At 42.4% G+C, this 18,874-nt stretch overlaps 1 protein-coding gene across 4 annotated transcripts in view; it reads left to right on the plus strand.

The window, feature by feature from the left end:
• The window catches only part of LOC107390185 (neuropilin-2), a 113,787-nt gene that overhangs the window by 64,075 nt on the left and 30,838 nt on the right, over nt 1-18,874 (plus strand). For all 4 annotated transcript variants that reach the window (XM_015966754.3, XM_015966755.3, XM_070543936.1 and 1 more), the window contains exons 8-11: nt 9,173-9,317; nt 12,732-12,907; nt 13,352-13,525; nt 14,563-14,707. In XM_015966754.3, coding sequence (XP_015822240.1) covers nt 9,173-9,317; nt 12,732-12,907; nt 13,352-13,525; nt 14,563-14,707 — 640 coding nt within the window. The remainder of the gene's footprint in view (nt 1-9,172; nt 9,318-12,731; nt 12,908-13,351; nt 13,526-14,562; nt 14,708-18,874) is intronic.

Genomic DNA, 18,874 nt, shown 5'->3' on the forward strand with positions numbered 1-18,874 from the left:
ACATCCAAAAATACGTACCAGCACCTTCATCAGTTAACGATACTTATTGACATATATTGTGTAGCGCCATTGCCCTATACACTGGCACTACCTTGTAGCTGTTGCGGGTGGTCTTTACGTGTGCTTTAAGAAATGCAGCTTGAGTTTATTTCTGATGATGTTTATTATTTGTCTTGTTCCAGAATGTCCAGGATCCATTTACAGCAGTAAAATTGGTTTGCAGTGAATGTGTTACTTGCCCCAATGACAGTCCGCAGAGTCCTTTACATACAGCCACAGTCCTTGCCACACAGTAAAAAACTGTTTGTCCCATCCAGTCACACCTGAGTCCAATCTGTGTTGGCTTAAGTAGGCTGGTGCTTCCACAAGCAATTAACCAATAATATGAGGCCAAGCCTCCTCTCAAGCGCACAAAAAGAAATGACACATATGGCTCCTGCACGCCGGCCCCTAATTGCGCATGGCAGAAGACAAAGCAATTACAATAACTTAAATTACAGGAGCCATTATAAACACAAAAAAAACCAATACACAATAAAAAGATAAACCAAAAGGCCCGTAATACCTTTCTGAAACCTAATCTTCCTCTTCACACACTAAACATAGTTTAGTTATTCGTCTTTCGAAGGCGAACCACTCAAACCAAGCCCTTCTTGTCAGGAAACGTTTTAAGGACTTTCCCTAACACCCATGATCCTCTAGGAGTGGTGTAGTCCATAACCATAGCTATGTCTCCCACTTCTAACCCTTTTTTCCTTTTTTGTTTTTCCTGTAATAGTGGCAAGTATTCCCTGATCCATCCTTTTTTTTTCTTTTTTTTCCTTGTTTTTCTTCTTTTCTTTTTTCTTTTTTCTCTAACTGGTTTCAATGGGGCTACTCTAGTCTTGCAAAATAGAAATGAAACATGTATCTCTTCCTTGTCGTTTTTGAGTCTGAGGTAAGTAGCTGTACTGTACCCACTTTCGCTTGCATCAGAGAAGTGATGCATTTGTGCGCTGATTACCCTTTTGAACCCTTCTGGCTTAAGGCACCTGCCGATTTGGAAATCTGTTAAAATTTCCACTGAGCTGACTGCTGACAGCATTCCTCTTTTGGTAGCAGGCTTTTCTTTCACCTTTGGTCGTAAGAACAGACCATATTTCTTTAGAGCTGCGGAGTCTTCTGCCTTGATGTTTGGCCAGTCAGACACCTTGTCCATGTAAGCTGCAGTTACCTTGTGCTCGTTCCCAAAATGCTCTTTAAGTAGCTTTCTGGCTAACACGTACCCTCTGTCTGCTGTTAAATGAAGACAACTACGAACCAAGTCCCTAGGCTGCCCCCTAGTGTATTGTTCCAAATAGTACAAACAGTCCCCTTTGTTGCTAGTTTTTGATTCTACACAATGTTCAAAAGCCTTGATAAAGGAATTGAACTGCAGTGGATTACCATCGTAGACTGGGATTTCTCTACTTGGCAGTAATTGAGCTTGTTTGCATTTGAACCAAAACGGATGTGATCTCATTTTGTTGTTTTAATAGACTGTACACGTTTCCAACTTCCAGTTCTCCGTGGGATAAGTTCTTGCTGCCTTGTGCTGCAAGTGTAACATTTGGTTCTTTAGCTGCAGGTTTTAATCCTTGCAAAGTGAGGGACTGGCTTGGTGGAAGAAAGACTCCAGTCTCCGTGTGGTCTAAATCAACTGAGACAGGTACGGATGCTGGTATGGATTTCTCCAATCTGACACCTTTGCAGTTTGCTTAAACGACGCCTCTGATTCTTGCAGTTGAAGATCTTTCACTTTGGGTTTTGTACCCGTTCTTATGTATGACTCCATGCCATCTGAACACCGGGAGACCGATGCACTACTTTTAGTACCCTCTAGCACAGAAAGTCTAGCGTTAGCAGCAGCAATTTTGGTGCTCAATTCTAATTGTTCCTTTTTCCTTTTAAGTAAACGTTCTTGTTCTTCATGAGCCTGCTTCAACAAATGTTCTTGTTCTTCGAGAGCATGCTTCTCCTTTAAAGCTGCAGCATATGCTACTAATGCAGCCTTTTCTGCTTCAGCCTTTAGTCTTGCAGAAGATATGGAAGACTTACTAATTGTAGTAAATAAAGAACCTTTTTTACTCGGTGAGCCTCTTGATTCAACATTAGAAATGCTGTCCTGTGGTTCAATATGTGGCTCATCTTCCTCTGCTCTTTGTGAAGCCAACCAGGTCTCAGTAGCACACATGAAATCTTTAACATCCAACATTTTAGCTTGGTACCATGTTTCATGCTTTTGTGCTTCTTCTGCAGGCAATAAAGTTATCAACTTGTTATGAGTCTCTAATGTCTCGTCATGCAAACTCAAAAACTGTTTATACTCAGAATCAACTTCATTTAAACACTGTTCATTTTTCCGTAAGTTGATGTTTTGTCTTAGTTTGCTAAGCTTATTTAGCTTTTTCTTCCTTTCTTCTTCTAAGTTACCAATCTTCATGACCAAAGCTTTGGCTGTTAATTTAACTTCCCTTTTTTCAGCTGATCTATAACCCAAAGCAAAGTTCTGTTCACCTTGGAGCTCAACACCAACATTTTCCTCTTCTGCCATGACAAGTGGAACGTCTTAAACCTTTGTCCAAAACAAAACCCTTAAGAAATTTCACCTTCACAAGTCACTGTTTTTATTCCTTAATGGCTAAGCCCAGTGTTCGAGGTTACCTCTTGTGCTTCAATGTACTTTTACCGCACTGTTGCTCCTCCACTGCGATGACGCTCCTTCGATGCGCACCTCCTCTTCAGCAGTGAGCTACTCCTTCCACTGCGCGCTGCTGCTCTAGCGTTGAGGTCGCCAGACGCCTGCCCCAATGGCAGGACGCTTGCTGCTCCTTCCGCTGCGCGCCGCCGCTCCAGCGTTGAGGTCACTCAGCGGATCCAACGCTGAAGTCTCCTGCCCCAATGACAGGATGCCTGCCGCCCCTCTGACGAGCGGTGCTCCTGCTGCGAGTCGCTCTTTCTGCCGCGCACCGCTGCTCCAGCGATGAGGTCGCTCAGCGGATCCAACGCTGAAACGTCTGCCCCAGTGGCAGAACGCCCGCCGTTCTTCCGCCGCGTGCCACCTTTTGCGCTGTGCTGCTTCCTTGATGTGCGCTGGTTTGCCGCCCGCCGCTCCAGCAACGATCCTTCAGATGCGTACCGCTCTCTGATGCGTGCTGACCCTTCAGCGACGAGGCCGCACAGCTGATCCAACAAAGACACCTCTGCCCCAATGACAGAACGCCCGCCGCTGTCTGCTGATGTGCTGCAGGGAAGGACAGCCAGATCCCACGCAGAAACGCCTTCTGTCCCAATGACAGCTCGACCCTCCGTGCTTCTTCCAGACGCGCCGTTGAAGTGCGCGGTTCCTCCCGTGATCAGGAAACAGCTGATCCAATTACGTCTCTTGATTGCAGAGGACGCCAACCTTCCTTCGCCGATGGGACAGTTTTTTTTTACCTTGAAGTGTAGCGCCATTGCCCTATACACTGGCACTACCTGGTAGCTGTTGCGGGTGGTCTTTACGTGTGCTTTAAGAAATGCAGCTTGAGTTTATTTCTGATGATGTTTATTATTTGTCTTGTTCCAGAATGTCCAGGATCCATTTACAGCAGTAAAATTGGTTTGCAGTGAATGTGTTACTTGCCCCAATGACAGTCCGCAGAGTCCTTTACATACAGCCACAGTCCTCGCCACACAGTACAAAACTGTTTGTCCCATCCAGCCACCCGAGTCCAATCTGTGTTGGCTTAAGTAGGCTGGTGCTTCCACAAGCAATTAACCAATAATATGAGGCCAAGCCTCCTCTCAAGCGCACAAAAAGAAATGACACATATGGCTCCTACATATTGCATCTTTCAAACAGAGAAGTATTTGATTGTAATATATATATATATATATATATATATATATATATATATATATATATACACACACACACACACAAAATAATCAATTATACTCAAATAAATATTTTCAGAAAAAGCATATAAACCATTACTCTGCTTTCTCGAAATTCCCACGCATCAATGGATTGTGGGTAATACCCTTTACCAAAGTCCGCATTGATGCAGACTTTAGCAAAGTACAAATAAAGGGTGCAAGTGTTAGGCCCAATCTCAATACTCGCACTGCGCCCTGCGGACTTCAGCACAGTTCATTTGGAGAAAGTGTGCTGTAAGGCTTCCAGGGCATTGCACACAAGTGTGCAAATAATTGGAATTGAAACAGGGTGCATTGCGTCATCAATCGCAACGCATGCCGGGATGCTGGTCGCTGTGAAACTTTTTTCAAAAACCTTTATTAACATCTTTTAAACAAACAGCCAAACAGTAATTTGAAATGAATTTACATTTATTGCTGCTTTGTCTAAAAGTTTTAGAGCGTCAACTAATCATCCTAAAATTAACTAATTTCATTAGAAAATTTATATTTTTGGAAAAGGAACTTGAGCCTTTTTTCCTGCAGCAATGACTTGTGGGTAATGCCCTTGCCCGAGGTTCGCATCGCTGCAGACTTGGCTGAAGTGCAGATTAAGGGTGCAATGGGGGCGTGGCCAACTTCTGCACTTGAGAATCAGAACACCCTACGCACTCGCACCCATGGCCAGGAACGTGCAGTTGAAGGGTGCAAGTGCGAGTGTTGAGTGTAGGCCATTCCACCATCTTTGGACTGTTTCTAAATGAAACACAGACAAGAACACCATGCCAACTGGTTAGGGTTAGGGTTACCAAACATCACCTGGGGTCTCATTTATCAAGCCTGCTTACGCACAAAAGGGGTCGGAAAACTGCGTAAGCAACTTTACACGCAAACTTTGGGATTAATGAAAGAAAACTTAGCGGAAAAATTTGCACAACTTTAAGTTGACTAAGGACCTGGCTTACACACATTTTGGACATGGAGAGCACCTGCAGTGCTGCTGCTGAGAAGGATACAATTATGTAATCCTGCAGCATTATCACTTGTACCGCTTCATTTTCACACAGAACAAGACCATCCACACACACACACACACACACACACACACACACACACACACACACACACACACATGTGCGCGCACACATACACCCACACACACGCACACGCACACACACACACACAAACACACACACACACAGCCTGAAGCGCAGAATACGCAATGCAGAATATCAGCAGGGGGACAGATTGAGACAGAATGTCATGCGTCTGTGACAGTGTGTGTCCTGTCACTGTGACCCGATTGATCATGCGCCCTGGCTACTTTAACAAGGGAGATCTCTGTTTGGCTAACTGGTTAGCACGCGTGACTTTCACCTGGGAGTCTGGGGATCGAATCCCGAATGGATCCTTTTTGTACATCTGCCACAGATCTCTGAACAATTCACAACATTGACGGCTTCAGTAACGCTGTGCCACTCCGTGGATTTTCTCTTATTTGTTTTGCAAAAGCACTTCCTTTCATTTCTCCACCTCACCCACAAGTACCTCAATTTCTGCTTCTGTGAAATTGTGCTTCCTTGATCTGCCTTGATCTACGGTCGCCATGTCATTGGCGGAGCGCTGCAACAGCCGGCCTATGTATGTGCATGAGGTCCACAAGGCACGTTGCAGTGACCATTTATGGCAGTAAGTGGGCGTGGTGAGGGCGGGATGTGACTAAAAGCTGCTGCTGAGAAACATTTAGATCATTTCTGATTTATGAAGCGGAGATTGTGTGCAGCTGTGCGTACTCCATGTTTGATAGATCACAAACCTACTTGGCGTAAGTAAAAAATTTTTTGCAGAGCTTAATTACGGTTTTAGTACGATTCTACGCAATGTTTGATAAATGAGACCCCTGGACTTTAATACATTTAAGACGGTTTTATGTGTGAGCCAAAGGATTGCCTCTGTAGTTTACACCAGTTACAGTTGAGGCTCGTTTCTCTGTTGTTGCATTTCTAGAGAGGCACACATTAGGCCACAGGGAAGACACACACGAGTTGTGATTTTCTGCCACTGTCACAGAGTTAATGGCGTTAAATCAGAGTCGCAGCATGCTAAGATTAGATGTCCTTGGGTGAAATTATGTTGTGTTAATTCAAACTGATGCATGATAGACAACAATCGATTTCCAGTTCTTGTTCCATAGTTTGTTTGGAGTAGGAAATGATCCATGATGTTTGTTTTTCTGGATTCAGAAAAAAAAGGATCTCCAGACTCATGTAGAAGCTTAAGATTTCTAAAGTGCTCAGAGGCCTACTACCATGCACACTAATCCTCTGCATGCTGCACTTCTCTGAAAAAGCGCACACTCCTTAAATGAGCTTGTACTGTAACACACTCCATGAGCACGGATGTTTGTGCGCAGGGGGAATGTTTCAGCATGCACCAGGGGAAATCAGAAAGCACCCAGCAGCCCTAAACTCCTCAGAGTGAGACTTCATAATTACACTTTTACACATGGGCACACACTGACACACTCACACTTGTAATTACAGTCTGTACCACAATCCCATTAATTCTTGCAGGGCCTTTAGGCGATTTTCCATCATTTATGTGGTCACGGATCCTGGTATGAAGGCCTTTGTGGGGACGTGAGGTCGCAGGAGGTGACTTTGTGTTACTCACCCAGTGGGTCATGGGTTCAATTCCCAGCTGGCACAGCAGCTTGAAAGTCAGAGGCTCCCCTTATTCATTTATCACCCCTGTTTGTTCTTGTTTAGCTGATTCAAACAGGATGAAAATAACAAGCTTAAAGACATAAATGTACCCCTATAAACACGTAACCAAGCAAGTAATCAAATGGCCTTTGGCTCAGTTGAACAACGCTCACTGTTCTCTTTAAAAACCCCACCATTTAGAGTCATCAGCACAAATGGAATAGAACAAAGTGGCATTTCACTCCTACTAAATTTTACAGCAGTGTATCATCATGGCAGCGGGGCAGGGAGGGAAGATAGAAATGTGGAAAGGAACAACTCAGAGGAAAGGAAGCAAAGAGATGGGGAGAAAAGCCGGAGCCCAGCTGTGTTTTCCAGCCGAGAGCTCAGCAGAGATGACAGAGGGAGGAAGACATGACACTCTGTCAAACAGACAGAGATATGAAGTCTAGATGTCAAGAGACGAAAAAAAAAGAAGTGCTCCTGGTCATGTGCACTTGAATTCAATTTCCTTTTATCTGTATTTGTGTGTGTTTTCAGAGGAAATCATTTTCTGTGTGTGTTTTGTGTGCACGTGGTGGGGAGTGCAGTGGCTCCGAGGGCAGTGTGTAGAAAATGTCAGTGAGAATGAGGAGCCATTGTGTCTGGATGTGGTGTCTGTTTGTGCACTGGGGGGTGACAGAGAATGTTTATCTTTGCACCGTGTGCGTGACGGATTAAAGACGCTTTCCTCTGTGTGTGTGTGTGTGTGTGTGTGTGTGTGTGTGTGTGTGTGTGTGTGTGTGTGTGTTAGTAGAGGATTCCTCTCCACATACTTGCATCTCTGATTTATCACACACTTTGCCCTTAGACTGAGCACAGGCGTGTGTAAGTAAACATCTGGGTTCGTTCCTCTCTCAACACACACAATGCTCTTGTGGTGCACATGTGACTTTTAACTCATGTGAATTGAATTCATCCAGAGTTGTTGTTGTGTAAAACGCTGAGAAAAACCTTGTTTGCTCCCATCTTTTATAGTTTCTCAGTAAAAATAAACTTTGACCTCACAAACAAGAATATTTATGTGTTTTCGTGCCAAGCTTAGAACGAAAACAAAACTGTATTCCCAAAAATGTTCAACTGTTTCATGCAGGGTCACAATTTTTTCTTCCATAAAGTCCAGAGTAATCTAGAAAATGTTGAAGTGTTGGGATATGAACCCACAGCAGGAACTGCACAAAACACAAAGAAATATTTTTGAAAGCGCTCAAACATTCTGGGGAAAAAGGGTTCACATCTGCATTTTGCTTAAATTAGAGAAAGTCATGCTTTGCTTATTTGGTTTAGTCTAAGTTCTGATTTCATCGTTATTATAGATTTATTATAGTTGATCGCTATGCAATGCACTAGGTGAACGGTTTCACATCCACTGTGTTCAAAGGAACAATAAAATCCACCCAGAGGTTTCCAAAAATTCATAGAATGACCATTTCTGAGTGTTTTGTGTGACCTATGCAACAGGAAGGACAATTTTCTATTCATCAAACTCTTTTTGCACTATTTAGTTTTAGACTGTAGTGGAAATGCTGGTGGTTCACAGACAAATTAGCAGAGGTGTGACCAAGTCACTGCTTTGCAAGTCACAAGTCTTTTCAGTCTGTTGGCATTCAAGTCTGAGTCAAGTCATAAGTCTTTACAGATTTTATCAGGTCAAGTCAGACGTCATCAAAATAATGACTCCAAGTCCCTGAGTCCAAGTCATGTGACTCAAGTCCACACCTCTGCAAATTAGTCTTTTCAGTACCTTTAAAGAAAGAAACTGGTCACCAAAGCACCATGGTGCTTTTTGGCCAAGTTGCAGTTGTTCACGGTTCAAGTCCAGACTTTTCTGCGTGGAGTTTGCATCTTCTCTGTGCATGTGATGGTTTTAGGGTCAGAAGAAGAGGTCGACGGTTATTGGTTTTTCTATTGCCGCTACCAACGTGAGTTGACATGAGGTTGGGGTCAGCCAACGGCCGGTATGTGCTGCTGATTTTCATGGCCGATATCTCGACATTTTCTCTTTTATTTCATGCTAAAATGTCACTAGAAAATCAGTTGATGGAATTTATGAAGCAAAATCAGTTTTTAAACACTAATTTTAACCAACTCTGAATTTTGTGCACTGCTAACTAACGTTAATCAGACAAATATTTAAAACGGGTAAATGAACGTATATTTTAGCTGAAAATAGATTTAGGGCATTTATTATGCAGATGCTGTTCAGGACCGTAAATGAACATCTAAATTAAATCCTGCAGCAGCAAGGGGCTGCCTGTGGATGCGCCTGACTTTAAATTGGCTTTGATGAGGAAGAATATTGGCGATGGTGATTTATAGGAAATGGTTAATATTGGCTGGATAGATCGGTCTACCCCGAGTCACAAGTGGATTGATGTGTCAGACTAGGGACTGTGGCAAGATTTCTATGAATAAATCTGATTCTTTACTGAGATCCTGTGTTCAGGCTCAAATGCCACCCTTCTCAGGAAAAACAGCAGAATCATAAAATGTCCATCATCTTTCATCAGGTCTTCCATGCCAATGCTGACGCCACAGAGGTCGTTCTCAATCGGATCCCACAGCCGGTCCTGGCTCGCTTCGTACGAATCCGACCTCAGACGTGGAAGACCGGCATCGCGTTGAGGTTCGAGCTTTATGGCTGTCAGATCACAGGTAAGGGAAGTGTGTCGTCCTTTTTTCTGTTTTCCTTGAAATGTCTTTATACAAAAAAGTGATTTTTGCCAAGATTTTTTTTAAGAAATCGTCTTTTTGCATCAGGTCAGAATTTGGGCTCAAGGCAAAAATAACTCCCTCAGAAAACAAGACCTCGAAAAGAAAAGCCGTGCAAAAATAAAGTTTGTGTTTTCTCTATGATCTAACGATAATTCTGTTTGTACTTTGATCCACTTCTTTGTTCACGCACACACGACACACCCACTCTTGTGCACTCACACCCTTGCCCTCGCTCTTTCATATACATATCCCCCTTCTCTTACACCCACTCATAGATTACACACACACACGCACACACGGTCCTAATAGAATAATACTAGAGTGTCATGTGTGGGTGATAGCATCAGAGAGTAACGGGCTCTCAGCTTTCATCTGCAGCCCTGGCAAACAAACACAATTTCAACCAGCATAATCAGCTCAATACTATAAATAGATCAAACTTAATTATACCGTCTGCGTTTGTGTGTCTGCATGCGGAGAAACGGTAAAAGAGTAAGGACTTGGATCCATTTGAAACGTGTGTGTGTGTGTGTGTGTCTCAGCGCCACGGTATCATTATTAGGTTAAGGCCTCTCTCTGCTGCCATCGAAGCGACCATTGAGGGGGACAGATATGCTCTTTTTTCAGGAGGGCCATTTCAGCACCCACACAAATCACAATCACACCAAAACAATATGGCAGACAGGGAGGGTGGTATACATCAGCCTTCTTGCCTGTGCTTGTGTCCACCAGTCTATTTTTTGCCCTATTTTAACACCTGAAATTGCATTATATATCGCCTTACTGTCCTCACCACTCAGCTCTGTGAGCACATGCAGCATTTTTCTGATGCCTGTTCGCTCTCTCTCTGGCACTTTGTGATTTCCATTATGGCTCTGAAAAAAAAACTTTACATGCAACATCTTGACAAGTTTGTACTAGCTCGGCTTTTGTCACAAAGACTAACTGAGTTTGGTATTTTAGAGGTAAACAGGGAGGAAACAGCGTGTCCTGCTGCAGTAAAATATGTTTTCCAAAAGAAAAAGCAACTTTTACAGACCAAACATCTCTGCTAAAAGCCTTCTGCTGCACATAGACATGCGGGAAAGCACACTCTGGAACACACTTCCACAGCGTGATAATGCCCACACAGGCCTATAAAGTCAGAAATAAAGCAGTCAGTCAGTGACATGTCATTAACTTAAATCACACTTTTATGCCTCCTGCACTGCTTTTCTCTCACTTTCTTGTCTTTTTTTCCTCCCTCTCCCTTCACCGTCCATCTCTGCTGACAGCTTCCATTCCCACGTCTCCCCAGCCTTCTCTCGTTCTCTCCCCTTCATCACCTTCCCTAAATCTTCCCGGCCCCTGCCTCGTTCAGCAGCAGCTTCTTCCTCGCCTTAATCCCATTTTAGCACCGCAGCTATTTATCAGTTGCTTATTTTCACTACTTGTGTTATTCCTTGTGTGTGTGTGTGTGTGTGTGTGTGTGCGCATGCATGCATGTGCGTGTCCAGCCAGCCATGTATGCATCAGCTCCATCGGTGTGCTTTATGGCTGCTGTGGGAGCTGATTATCAGTAAAAGCTCAGTGGGAGTGTGTGTGTGTGTGTGTGTGTGTGTGTGTGTGTGTGTGTGTGTGTGTGTGTGTGTGTGTGTGTGTGTGTGTGTGGGTGTGGGTGTGTGTGTGTGTGTGTGTGTGTGTGTGTGTGTGTGTGTGTGGGTGTGTGGGTGTGTGTGTGTGTGTGTGTGGGTGTGGGTGTGTGTGTGGGTGTGTGAACTGCCAGAGCATCAGGGACAGAAAATGTGTGAGACCTTGGATTATTTTGCCTGTGCATGCATGACTTTGTGTGAGTTTGTAAGCGTAAGAGCTCTCATGCCGGTGTGTTGAGTCCAACCATGTCTGCTGGGACCGGAGGAGACGGTGCCCTCGTGGACTCCCACTGCTCTCCTGAATTAAAAGGGCTGCTGGAGCGCTGCAGCTGGAGCAAAAATAAAACAAAACAATTGCCGTTGCACGCTTTTCTCCGAGCTGCTAAGTTTTCATGAGTGTTCTAGAGCTTAAGGAAGGCCGCGAGAGTCTGCTGTTGTTGATGAATTATTGACCGGCATGGTGTTGCAAACGTCACAGCATTAAACATTCATCTCCACAAAGACCTGAAGAATGTCACCATCAATCACTGTCAGCCTCTCTCCTTCTTGCTCTACCTTTTCTTTGCAGTTCATATCTCACTTTGACCTTTTGTCCCTCTCTTTAGCTCTCCTTTTTTGTCTCACACTTCCCTCATTCCTCTTCTGAATTCTCAGATTTCACGGCTCGGTTTCTTTTTTTCGCTTTGTCTTCTGTCATTATTCATGACGATGCTTTATTCTGAAGCTACTTAGATTGAAACTCATTTGTTGCTGTAATAAACAACATCTCTTTGATCTGCAACACGCTCCTTTATAGTTCCTCCTTCTGGGAGATCCCAGGCTCTATTCCCCACGCAGACCCTCCCCTTACCCCCCTTCGACTGCTCTGATAACGTTATGTGTCAACCTTGCAGCAGCAGGATGAAAAAGAAACAAACTAGGTGAAAGAAAAAAACAGAAGGGTGGAACACGTCAGCTGTTCTAAAGGTGTTGTGGAGCTTAAACAAGATTTTTTTTTTCTCAGAGATTGGATTAGACATAGACTCTGAAATCTTCCAGATCTGGAAATTTGTTTCATTCATGGTTGAGCAGGAAGTGTAATCCTTAAGGAGCAATTTTAGATTTGAGTTCAACTCTGGAAAAAGACATCTCTTTAGTTTAACAAAGAAACTCAAGTCCTACAGAGCTGCTATCCAGCATATTTTAGAGGTTTCCCTGCCTCAACACATCTGATTTCAATCAGCAGGTGAGTAACAGGCTTGATGAGCTGCTGGACAGGTGATTCAACGGTGTTGAAGCAGGGAAACAACTAAAACATGCTGGACAGTGACTCTCCAGGACCAGGGCTCCCTCCTCCTGGTTTAACGTTTGAACAGAGAATATGTAGACTTGAGTAAAAACGTGTTGGAAATACGATGCTATAAAACACAGATCAAACATTCAGAGTTGCAGGGATCGTCGCTATGACAACGCTCAAAACAATAGAGCAAACTAAATTTATTTTGGTCCTTTACGTGTGCAAAAACGGCATCTGGAAAGTTAAAAGAGGATATTTAAACCAAAAAACTCCAACATTTTAAACCCACATAAAATCCTCAAGCATGTGTGTCGTTGCTAAAAATCTTAGATTAGCACACAAGGCCATTATAATTCACCTGGATGACAGAAAATATGTTGAGTAACTAGTTAAAAATACTATTTTACTATAAAATAACCATTAAAATCATTTTGGACTCCTTTTCAGATGCACCTTGCTCTGAGCTCCAGGGCATGCTGTCTGGGCTGCTTCCTGACTCCCAGATCTCTGCATCTTCTATGAGGGACATCCACGGCTCGATGGGGGCAGCCAGGCTGATGGCCAGCAAGTCAGGCTGGTATCCCAGTCCGACCCAGCCTATAGCTGGAGAGGAGTGGCTGCAGGTACGCAACCTTCAAATCACTTTTTTTGTTGCCTATTTTACAATATTCTTCATGATTTCTGCGTCCGAGTCCAGAAGACCATTGGGAATTAGCCATTGTGCATAAACCCATATTCATGAGCTTCAAGATTTGAGTCTTCAGCCAACACGTTTACACTTCACATTGGGAAAGAGGAGTGTGGAAGTAGGAATTTCACACACTCAAAACAATAATTTGTGATTTTTTATGCTTGTAGTTTTACTTTTCATCCTTGGCTGATGCATATTTAGCATAACCTTTAAAATAAGTTGTTTTTTGTGCATGTGTAGTGTGCAGCTGCAGCATCTGCATGGTCCCACAATGCAGTCAGCTTCATAAGGATCCTGAAATGTCCACCTCACAGGCCTGACTGGTTGAGAAACAACTTCTAAAAGTAAAAATTGGTTTGTTTTCTGGTGTCGACAGGTGGACCTCGGTGTTCCCAAGATGGTGCGTGGCTTAATTACCCAGGGTGCAAGAGGGCTGGAGGGCAGCTCGAGTGCAGAGAACAGAGCCTTTGTGAGGAAGTACAAACTCGCACACAGTTTGAACGGCAAAGACTGGAATTATATTATGGAGAGCAAGACTGGCTTTGCTAAGGTAAAAACTCATTTTTATATGTTTATCTCACCTCATCAGTGCACCCCAGAGCAGCTGTGGCTACATCATAGCTCATCCCCACCAGAGGGTGAATGTGTGTGTGAATGGGTGAATTACTGATTGTGTTGTGAAGTGCTTTGGGGGGCTGTAAAGCCCTAAGAAGGTGCTATACGAATACAGGCCATTTACTATCTTCATCAATATCCAACCGACTCCTCTCCTCCTCTTCTTTACTTTCTGTATTCTTCCACTTTATTCCAGCATCAGTTTGGGAAACAATTGGGTTTAATCACCTCTCTCCTCCTGCCTCCATCCTTTTTTTTTTCCTGAACTCTTTTGGTCTCATCCACTTGTTCGCTCATCTCCTGTTTTCTCTCTCATGGGTGTTAATTAAAAATGTCTTTTCTGCATCGCTACTCAACACTGCTGGCAGTCTAATGCACCGTGAGATGCGGCGCTTCATTCTCCGTTCTGAAACTGTCTAAATGCTGTAATAGTACTACTGAGTGTGAGGATTTTTCTCCTGATGTTAACAATCCTGTTCTCTCTCATCTGCCTGTCTTTTTATATGAGCATCCTGGGAAAGTCATCAAAGATTTATTTTTTCTTAAATTCAGTCACTTCTTAAAGACAGAGAATACACTTCAAACCATGAAAATCAACAGCAGTCTAACGGTGTGATTGTAATAAAACCTGTATTCCTTTTCTCTTGTTGCCAGAGGCTGCAGTTTCTTCAAAGATTACTTGAAAATCAAAGGAAACACACTTGTTATTTTTTATCACTCGTGTCACACTGAGAAGCAAAACAATGCTGATTAGCCGCTTGCATGACTACTGACAAGCTCACTGTTTCTCCCTCTTCGTTTTTATCATAAGAACCAAATCAAAAATGAGTAAATTTTTTACTGCTTGAGATTCTTGTAAAGGTCATTTCCAAAATGTACCCTCTCATGTATTTTTAACCCTTACTAGAAAAAGAATCCATCATCCACTGAGGAAAAACAAAAGTAAAGGTATGCATCCATCTTGTTTACCAGATTTTTGAAGGGAACAGCCACTATGACACTCCCGAGGTGCGCAGGTTTGATGAAATTGTGACGCAGCACATCAGAGTCTTTCCCGAGCGATGGTCTCCTGCAGGGATTGGCATGAGGTTGGAGATTCTTGGATGTGATCTGCCAGGTGAGACCACACACACATTCTGGCAAGAGGGTCAAATTAATGCTTTCTATCCGTCCTCTGGTTGCAATTCAGGTTTGGAATTGGAGCTGCATGAAAGTCTGCTGTTCTGCTTTCCTGCAAAAATAATATCTGAAGAGAAACCATTCAAAGATGTTTTACTAAAGCCGGGGCCCAAGCACTAAGCCTTGAGGAACACCGGAAGAGAAAGAGTTTTTAAACACTCCTTTTCTATTAAATTAAATGAAAGGCCATCATAATAAGTTTTTACAACCACCAGAATCAAACAATCCAACCACATTAAAACACATGAAAAAACATTTTAACAGTGATCCACAGACGAAGGGAAAAGTGCAGCTTTGTTTAGATAAAAAATTTAGCAAGGAGTTAGATTGACTACTCAATCAGGAGTTTGTTCCAAAGATTCAGGGGCAACATTGAAACCATTAAAGGTCGAATATGGAACACCAAAGCAATATCTAGTGTGTGGAGATTTCAGTGGCAACAGCAGAACAAGGTTTCCAGCCGTTGAGATACGATACAATGACATTTTTTATTTGGGTCCATCTGTTGTAGGCTTCACCTAAACCTGCCCTGGTTATAGATCATTTATGGTTGCTTCTCCTCTGAGAAGGAAAATGACATTTTCTGGCTCAGAAGCAGCTGCTCGACTTGCTGAGTCCGCCATTTTCCACAGTGCCAGCCTCGCTATGCCGAGCGGACTGTTTGGCAACCCGCAATGATGCCCTCTATTGGCTGGTAGAGGTAAACATTAACCCAGTGTTGTGCCCGTCAAAATAAATATTTGATTATTTTTTCATTAAAATTGCTTTTAAAGGAAGCACTGTACAGTAGACTGTATTCTACACAACCCTTAACACCCCATGGAAGTATTTTTTTAAATATAGCTTTTTATTAAATTGTTCCAAATTCAAACTTTAATATATAAATATAAAATCTACATTTAAAAATAATAATCAAAATACAGAAGTCCATACATTCTTATTTTTATCCTTGTTAGCAATTGTGTCTCATAATAAACAACGACATCAGCGGTGAATTATGAAAATCTATAAACTAGATTTTAAATCAAATTTACAGTTTTATCATCATATAGTTGTATTTAGTATATTTTAAATATGTACAGTTTATATCCATGAATGTGTGGTCAACACAGTAGTCTCTGAATGCTGGCTGCCATGCATTCCGTACGTTTAGTGGTTGAAGTTAATCATCTTGCTCCGTTGGAGGCTTCTCAACATGTCTGGCTGCGGATTAAAATGTCTAGGTCACAGGACTTTTCCCAACAGTGTCCAGCTGTGGAAAACATTGTTTAGGTTTGTAACATGCTTCCAGCACGGGATTAGCTGCAGAATAAAGTGAGCTGAGCAATCGTGTCAAAATATCCTTTTTTTTTCTTTTTTTTTTTTTTTTTGGTTTTCACATTACGTTTTTCTACTTTGGGATTATTGGGGTAAAATTGTTCAGCACTCATACATGCAGGTTTCCTTACTGATCGGTGTAACGTGTATGATAATGTATGTATGACCACATTTTTTGTGGAGTTTTTGTGCAGCCTTGTAATTTTAGTGTCTGCAGCAAGCCATTGTGCAATTTATGATGTGCATTAAAATCATTTCTCATCATTTAATTAAAATTATGATTGCTCCTTTTTCTCTAAAACTTTATTCAAGTAGTGCTCTAAAAAGATGTCCTCTCTTTTCCCTTTACGAGCCGTGATGTTACTGCTTTAGTTTTGCTGTGACATGTGACAGGTGAAGACAAGAACAGGAAATGACACGTACCTGCTCCCAGTGGATGTAGAGTGGGCTGTTGGCTACAGCTGATGGATACAGTTCTGTATTTCTGAACTCATGTGTGCAGTCGGAGAGAGACGAAGGGCCCGAAGGGAACAATACATCCCAGATGTGTCAGGCCAAACCAGTAGGCTGCTTGTGATGGGAACGCTGAAAAACGGGAGCACTTTTTTCTTTTTAGATGGCTGGGATGATTATCAGGGATGAGATTTCAGCCACACAGTGGAAGGAAGGAAAGGGAAAATCAAAATGAGCCATCACTGATATTATATCTGCTGTAATTTAAAGTGACAATGTGTAGTTTTTACTGTTAATCTCTGGAAATATCCATCAAAATGTTGTTGAAAATTAATTAAATGATGCCCAGTTGTTGAAAAATATTGGTGGCTTTGTAACATATAACCATACAAATCAGGTCTAAAATATATGGGAGCGGTTCTAAGTGTCTGAGCAACACCATATTAGGTGCCATGTTTCCTTCTACGTGAGCCTGTGAGGACAAAATGCATTTACTGATTTGTAACAAGTGGTTACAAAATTTTCACCATTTATAAACATTGTTTTACATTCGCTGCCAGTGATGAAAGGGAGTCATGTGTGTTTGTCATTTTGCTGAAGGTGTAATGGTCTGATGAAGTACTCATTCAAAAATGGCGGGTTGGTAAGGTCTTACTTGTACAGAAAAATACAGCTTGCTTGCAGTGACTTAGGTATGTACATCCCCCTATCGCCAGGAAAAATGCACATAGTCACTTTGGCTTTTCTCTAAATGGATTAATATCCGATATTATTGGCCTTAAAACGTAATATCGGAAAATATCGTTATCAGTTTTTAATCCTTAGTGACACAACTTTTACATACCATGCACATTTTACACATCAAACTCTTCAGCTTCATCTATTCTCTTTCATAATTCCAAAACACAACACATCTGAGGTTTCAACTCTTCCCCTAGAGGACAAAATGTGTAACCCTTTAGTTGTCAAAATAAAAAATAGCTGAAAAAATAACATAGAAACACTGAAACCTCATTAGTAGATTATTTTACATTTTCCTCATTGTTTTTTATTTTATTTTATGCACTTTTTGCCCCCAATTAATTTAAATAAATAAATAAATATTATTGCTCTATCGGGGTTAAAAGCAGGGTGGAATATATTAAACTACTCTTTAAGTGGAATGTTTTCGCTTCTAACTTGGGCCTAGTCCACACGTAGCCGGGTTTTTTTTAAAACGAAGATCCACCCCTCCAAAAACTTGCATCCACACCACCTCGTTTAAAAAAAAACTCTGTCCACACGTACCCGGATAAATACGTTGTTAAGGACATGCCAGACCTGTAGGCGGCAGTACTTCCCCCATTCTTAACCTCGTCCTTCGTCTGTGGTCTTCCGTAAGGAGCACTAATTCCACTTGCAAAAACAAACAAGCAAAAAGCGCTTGGACAATTGATAAAGCGAGCGCAGCTCTGAGGGCATCCATGCTGTCGGCTAGTGTAAACACAGGTCGCACACGTGATGTCAGCATTTTTTTGTCGCGGAAAGTGACGTTGCGGACCTTAAAACTCCGGTTTTGTCTGTCCACACGCAGACACCCAAAACGGAGAAAACGCAGATCTTCACTTTGGCCGGAATTTTTAAAAAGATCCGTTTTCGTGTGAAAAAACTCCGTTTTCGTGTGGATGACAGGCCAAAACGTAGAAAAATATCTACGTTTTAGCAGATCCCCGGCTACGTGTGGACAGGGCCTTGGATGTCATATCAATAAAAAATAAAAAAAAGTTCTTGAAGTTTTACATATAAATAAAACAAACGTTTTCTAACACGTGGTTTTCACTATTAAGCCCACTGGCTGCCGTGCGCATCATTGACCCCGGCACAACTTTATTCAGTCCACTCACCTTGTTTGCGATTGCATCTAAAGCAAATCACGAGCAGTCAGCAGCCATCTCTGCAAAGACCAACATCTGGACTCTTCTACAGTTGCACTGATTGTCTGTAGGTCTGCCTGCCAGATGTTTGCCCTCTGGATGTGATCTGTGCATTAGACATGAAAACAGTTTGTTTCCACTTCTCTCAAACACCATGGCAACTACTTCTTCTACAACTATATCACCGTTGACTTCTTTGTGACAATAATAGAAAATAATCCCATCATCTTCCTGTGATTGTTCTCCTGAAACAAACTGTGATAAAGTCCATCTGGAGGAATGAAAACCAGTTTGTTTTCCCTCCTTGCTTGTGTGTGTGTGTGTGTGTGTGTGTGTGTGTGTGTGTTTGTTCCTGAAGAAGCCAAAAAAAAAAAAGAAATATTTAGCAAAGCATCAGCCTCAGTTCACTGAACACATCTGTT

This window comes from Nothobranchius furzeri, chromosome 14, assembly GCF_043380555.1.
Source record: "Nothobranchius furzeri strain GRZ-AD chromosome 14, NfurGRZ-RIMD1, whole genome shotgun sequence".
Taxonomy (NCBI): domain Eukaryota; kingdom Metazoa; phylum Chordata; class Actinopteri; order Cyprinodontiformes; family Nothobranchiidae; genus Nothobranchius; species Nothobranchius furzeri.